The 6,479-nt window shown below is 47.1% G+C and overlaps 1 protein-coding gene across 1 annotated transcript; it reads left to right on the top strand.

The window, feature by feature from the left end:
- Positions 1 to 110: 110 nt before the first annotated feature.
- Positions 111 to 3,601, top strand: GHRH (growth hormone releasing hormone). The gene is made up of 5 exons (XM_074888319.1): positions 111 to 381; positions 1,199 to 1,333; positions 2,230 to 2,334; positions 2,948 to 3,085; positions 3,424 to 3,601. The coding sequence occupies exons 1-5, from the start codon at positions 302 to 304 to the stop codon at positions 3,485 to 3,487; spliced, it is 522 nt and encodes a 173-aa protein (XP_074744420.1). The 5' UTR covers positions 111 to 301; the 3' UTR covers positions 3,488 to 3,601.
- Positions 3,602 to 6,479: the final 2,878 nt, after the last annotated feature.

Consider the following 6,479-nt stretch of genomic DNA (forward strand, 5'->3'; position numbering starts at 1 on the left):
GCTGCTGATCAGCCCTGCTTTCCAACCCAAGGGAGACACTAGCTCCCTGTGGGGTCACACACAGCCTCTGCCTCCAGGAATTGCACTCCCTGGGGAAGACTTTGCCACATCAAGACACCACTGCACCGGGAAACACCATAACCATGAACACGGAGGCATGTTTCCAGTTCATTTGTGCTGATAAATGAGCAGAGGGACCAAGAACACAAAGGTGGTACTTGGCCTCCCCTCCTGGCCCAGAGCATCTCACTGCTGCTGACTCAGACTGCTCTGCCTTTCAGGTGACTCCAAAGGCTGGAAGATGTTGGATAAGGCTACCCTGCTCCTGTTCCTGCATTTAGTCGCATGCTCCATCTCCTCTCCTCTCTACCCAGCTCTCAGGTAACCTGCTGAGTGTTTTATCCACACCGTCACTCCCTGCCTCATCTCTGACCTTGTGCAAAATAAGCACGTGCCAAATTAAGGCTGCCAGTGCTTCTGAAAGCCAGATGTATGTGCCGTGGTAAGCCTGTTTCTTTGCCCTGGCTTAATTTTCTGGGTACACTGCTAGTCTGGGGGTGATTTCCAAAGAAGGCAGGCACCTGAGGGAATATTTCAGCCCAAACAGTTAGTTTTAGAATTGAACACTGGGTTCTATAAAGGGAAATCTGGCAATTTCCAGAGCAGGCGGCCCGTCCAGCTCCATCACTGGTTAAAATTTGTGCCTGCAGGCCACCTGCATTGAAGTCAGAACTGCAGATATTCTAGTACATGAATTCAACAGCTGTCTGTTAATATTTCAAGTATTTCCTTGTGGACTGTTAGAATTTGTAATATTATTTCCTACTACTACAAATCGATGGAAGCACAAAATTGAGCACTGGGTTCTATAATGTGGATTTGCAATGTCCCATACAACATGCTTTAGCCTTGTGCCGAAGCCATGGCCAAACGATACCACAATTGCTGGAATTTTGCTCAAGGATACTGGGAGCTCAGCGAGGGGCACGTGTGTTTGAGGTAGCTCTATCAACCATCTTTTTACTGCTGAAATAGCATCTAGCTGGGGAGAGTTACAGACAACACTTGCGTTACTGATGAGATGGGGATGGCAAAAGGAGAAAGAAAAAGCAGGAGAACAGGGAGTAGTGGTCAAGAAGACTGATCTCCGACTGGCAACTGAGCACGTCTTGTGGTATGCCTTGGCTCCGTCTTGCAGGTACAGTCCAGGGCCAGTTGCTGGCAAGGCCATGAATTTCCAGCTACAGCACAGCAGCCCATCACAGAGCCACAACCCCTCAGCAGAGGAACAGGAGGAGGAGGAGGGTTTGTTAACAGACTCAGCTGAGAAAAGGTTTGTACCTCATCTCTCAGCCCCGCTGCAGCAAGAGTACGCTGGGTACGATCTTCCCCCAGCCCAGGAGCAGACCAGCAGGTCACTCAGTCCCACCAGCACCACAAAGTCCAGGCTCCAGGGGGAGAACCCATCTGAGCCCTGCAACCGGAGCAGAAGGTTGGTACCGTGCCAGCTCTCACCATCACCCACGTCCAGGGCCGCTTCCTGATGTCCCCCAGCAGCAGGGAGGTACTGACAGGAGCAGGGTCACAGGCCCAGGGCTCCTGCAGGGAGCAGAATTTTCCACCGAGCTTTGGGCATCCATCCACACAGTTGTTAGAGCCTCTTCTTTCCACCCCTGCCAGGAGATGGAGGATGATTTTGCCTGTCTGAAGCACAGAGGACTCATCCTTACAACAGTGGGACCAGCCAAGTGGCTTGCGTTTCCCTTACCCGTGGAAGCCTGGGTCTACCCACAGGCTGGAGACCTGCTGGAGGCTCCTGTCACCCTGTCCCAAACACAGCCCTCCCAGGAGGTGATGGTGCTGCAGCAGAGCACAGGAATGTCCCAGCCACAGCTCTGCCCTCTCTCAGCCTGTGGGTCTCCTCCTCCTTTCCACTGGTTCTCTGACCTCACTGTTGGTTTGCAGGCACTTCTCTTTACTTGCTTTAGTGTAGATACTGATTAACAGACATTTTCTTTTGCCTCCCGCATCAGGACTGAGCTCCCTCAAATCCTTTTACCCTCCAACACTAACGCAGCCCAATACCAAAAGGCGCTTGCTATGGTTACCTGCCCCTGATATCAGCAGTATTACATCTGGTGTATTTTGTCATCTGAAACACCTATTTCTCACCTAGAATGTTCACTGCTAGCTCAGAGAGCTCACCTTGTGCTTGTCTTTCACCCCTAGGATGCAGCGCCATGCTGATGCCATATTCACTGACAACTACCGGAAATTCCTGGGGCAGATTTCCGCCCGTAAATTCCTACAGACCATCATTGGCAAGCGGCTTGGGTAAGCCAGTGTTTTGCTATCCTAGGGCTAATGTGTTGCTTATTACACTGGGCAATTTCTTTCATGCATGTAGCAGAAATAGCTGCCTTCCACTGCAACAGAAGCAATCTCTCCTGCTGTTCCACATCCCGAAGGGCATCCTGCATCCCTGTGCCTCGGATCCCCCTAATTGTAACTATCATTAAGCAGCCTAATTAATCCTTTCCTCCAAGGCTATAAGCATCAGATCAGCTGAAAGCTCTACCATAATATCAACAAGCAATAATATTTGCAAATAATAGTTGCAATGATCATTCACTGGTAGGAAACAGTTATGCCTGGCCTGGTTTGAACACAGAAAACAGCCTCTCCACTACCACTCGGGTAGCTTTGGTTAGATAGATCAGTGACTGCCACTAAATAAGACCAATTAGTCAGATGTGAGCCAGCTCCAATCCCTCTTCTAACACAGGAGCAGATAGAGCTGACCAATTTCTTACTGAAATTAAGCAGAATGGCCCTAGGCTCATACCCAGCAGGTTCCCTTGCTGTGCTGCTCAGCCTGAGCCAAACTTTGAGCAAGGGACTAAAAAGCATCTCTGAAACAAAGATGTTTCTCATCTTTGCATAACAGAAGCAGTGAGAGCAGCCCAGGAGAAGGGGTGCACGAATTTCTGACAAGGCGCCAGTCTGACAGCATCCTGATGGACAGCCGCTACCACCAACAGATGGTACTACGGGACTTCCTGGGAGCCATTCTGCAGAATCAAAGGTAGGTGGGAATCAGCTCATTATCTGCTCACCGCAGGAATAAGACAAAGTCCTTACTGCTGTCTGGCTTCCAGAGGTGAAGCTACTGGATTAAGTATCATCTTTCAGGTATGCTCAGGGAAAGAATAAAGCTCTTGCCTGACCCCATAACCCAGACCTTCCCTTATGTTGGCAAGTAGGGTGCAGATAAGGAACAGCCCGTCCTGAGCCAGCCCGCGCCACAAACAGTAGCACATCACTGTGCTGTCTTCTCAACCCCATAATTCAGTAAAATAGCAGTGGAAAGAAAGAATTTCTCTCTCAATTATGCCATCACTGTCCTATTCTCTTCTTTCACAGGCCTCAGGACATCAACAGCAGTCGGTTAGAAGGCTTTCCCAGCACCCTGGCTAAGCTCATGTAAACACTTCTCCCTTTTTCATCTCCCCATGCTCTGGTGAGTACCATTCCCTGCTCAATTCTGTACATAACACGCTGCTTCTGCACTGCTCAAGCGGTTTGAAGGCTCTCCAGTGAACCCAGCTCCCACTGCTGTCCATGAAAAAGGGGGCTTGCTGCAATTTAAGGGAAAACAACTCCCCATCAATTTTGTCCAGTACCTAAAGTCCTGTTAGTCTGAACAGATAGACCACAAGTGCTGTGAAGCTGCATGTGGATGTCTGGGAACAGGCTTGCAGCAACCAAAAGCAGCCTTGTAAAGCTGAGACGGTGTGCCCGACAGACCAAAGTCTTTCTCCAGGAGCAGAACCTGCCTCTAGATCTCTGGGACATTTCAGGTTTTCCCTGCACTGAATAGGAGAGGAAGTCTTACTGTTTTCTCTACCCCTCACTCCTGAGAGTAGTCACCTGGAACTTGAATTACACTCTTAAATCTTGCCAGCCCTGGGGGACTGAGAGCCAGCAGACAGTCCATCCTCAGGAATACCTTCACTCATACAAACATCAGTTGGCCTGTTTGAAACAACCTCATCTCACTCCTCTGTCCCACAGAGATTAAGCCTGTCCAACCCTAGTCAGCACAACATGAAGGGGTGTGGAGAGACCTGTGTGCATACTAAACTAAAAGGGGGCTGGGGATATAAATTGTGCCTATGGATTCAGCTGGGAGAACATGGCATTTCAGCATCTCTCTTGCCATGCTTTACTTGGTTACCTTTCCACAAACAAGGTCAGCCAGAAAAAGTCTCCAAAGAATGAAAAAACTTCTGTGTGTGCTCACAAAGTTTTCTCATAATTCTCTTTTCCTCCTGCTTCTGTCTAGAGTAATTCAGAGCTCGCGGATCTAACTGTACAGTAAGCCCTTCACAGTGATGAAGACATTCCTGGATGTGAGCAGCTGGAAACTGATGCACACACTCCTCAGACCTGTTCAAAGGAATGCAGTTCTGATGCACTACTTCATTTACTTCAGTCTTCACAATTTAACTCCCCTCTCTAAATACTGGTCTGTGTACCAAATGAGAAAAAAATACCTCTGTGGTTTAACCTCAGGCTGCTTTACATACAAAGACTAAAACAACCAGTACAGTTGTAATCCTGGGGACATATTGTCTACTAATTAAGGCTTTCGAATCACGAAGCGTAGCAAAATTTCTGCCAAGTCATCATTCTGTTTGAGGGCCTGATTAATAAACATGAGGCCACCAAAAGGCACCTTTAGGCAACTTAGTAAATTGATTACAGCCTCCTCTAAATAGATGCTGATGGCACAACCACACACGCAGCTCAGATCAGGGCGAGGCAAGACATGAATCCACATATCTACCACCCATTAGAAACGCAGCTGTGGGCTCCTGCTGTCTAGCTCCTTGACACAGAGCCCTGGCAGCAAAACTGAACTCTGAAAAGCTCAGCTACAGTTACTGCTCAGCCTTGAGGTGTTCAAACTGAAGCTCCAGCTCTGCTTGGCAAGAGTTAAAGGAGATCCCTGTGCATCAGATTGGGCTGTCACTATGTTTTAATTCAACGTGCCATCCAGTGGCTCTGAACTCCACCGTGGCTAGAGTTACAACTGTAAATGTTTTCAAAAAAGTAACTTATTAACCCAGTGATCTCATGCAGCTACTTCCTTCCCTGTCACCCCAATTCTCCTATTGTTTGTGTAATAATTATGTCTTCAGAAACGTAAATAATGTCAGGATGGGGTCTGCTTTCCCATCATTAGCAGGAAATAAACGTTGTTCTAAATAAACCTGTCCAACAGCAGGTCAAGATGGCTCTTTGTTGAGACACTAGTTTCTTGATTCTGGGCCCAGAATGGAAGATGTTGCTCAAAGACAGCAGTCAAGCGCACCGAGGACGACGCAGAGCTGCGCTAATGAAGGCACCAGGTCCAGTACTAATAACTTAATGCCAGGTTGGAAATAGTGGCGTGCAAACATATATTAAGGCCTCTGAAATCATCCCTCCTTGCACCTGAACAATTCCTGGATAGTCTGCAGTAGATGCCATCTCATTTTTCCTCGGGTGACCATATTTTAGGATGGTAGGTTCCAGTATGCATGGAAATTCGTTCATACTTGCAACAGATCCCTACAGATTACATTCTCCCTGTTCAGGCTCTACAGTTCCAGCACTATGAAAATACTATGTACTGCCCAGCGGGATGGGAAGCAATGTGGGATGTTGAGGGAGATCAGTGAAGCTGACAGCAAGTGCACTGATGGGTAATCTGTTACCCTTCCACAGGCAGGGAGCTGTCAGTGAGACATCAGCCATCCTGCTTCACAGTATGGCTGGACAAAGAATGCACAGAAGAAAAAACAACCCGAGTAGGCCTGGTTCAAGATGTTTGTAAACCTGTTCTGTAACAACTAACACACTTGAAGCCATTAGGAGTTACTTGCTCCAAGGAAAGGAATTATAAAAAAAATGAAGCAGCTTCCTAAAGTTGTAAGTAAACATGGTAGCAAAAAAAAAATTATAATTCTGCTAAGAGGCATGAAAGCTATACGCAAACACTAGATTGGATACTGCTAATAAAACCAAAAGACCTATCAAAAACATTTTGGAAAGACTTAAGTCTGCATGATTAAACAGCTGGGTGGGTGCTGCTATCTGGAATAAAAGGGACTCTGAAAGTTCAGTTTGCATCAAAATGAGGAAACAAACACTCAAACTCTGGGAGATTAAATACAAAACCAAATAAAGCAAACCAGAAAATGTCTGAGGAATAAAAGGTCAAAAGAAAAAAAACAACCTTTCCTAACACTTAGCCAAGGAGGTAGAAAATCAACAGCAGGATGCACAGCTTAGAGAAGATACATCACAGTAGCACTCCATGGTTTTCTTTTTGCATCTGTGCTCTCCTTGGATAACGTGCCAGAGTTCTACAGGAACAGGGAAAATACTGTCCTAGCATCAGGGGAAAAAATTAGTTATAAAACAAAGCTGAT

This window comes from Strix uralensis, chromosome 18 (genome assembly GCF_047716275.1).
Source record: "Strix uralensis isolate ZFMK-TIS-50842 chromosome 18, bStrUra1, whole genome shotgun sequence".
NCBI classification, from domain to species: domain Eukaryota; kingdom Metazoa; phylum Chordata; class Aves; order Strigiformes; family Strigidae; genus Strix; species Strix uralensis.

What these genes read in the sequence shown, in the direction of transcription:
- GHRH (XM_074888319.1), top strand. Translation starts at nt 302, where the DNA reads ATGTTGGATAAGGCTACCCTGCTCCTGTTCCTGCATTTAGTCGCATGC. An exon ending in CCTCTCTACCCAGCTCTCAG is followed by an intron (nt 382 to 1,198) that starts GTAACCTGCTGA and finishes TCCGTCTTGCAG; the next exon opens with GTACAGTCCAGGGCCAGTTG. An exon ending in ACAGACTCAGCTGAGAAAAG is followed by an intron (nt 1,334 to 2,229) that starts GTTTGTACCTCA and finishes TTTCACCCCTAG; the next exon opens with GATGCAGCGCCATGCTGATG.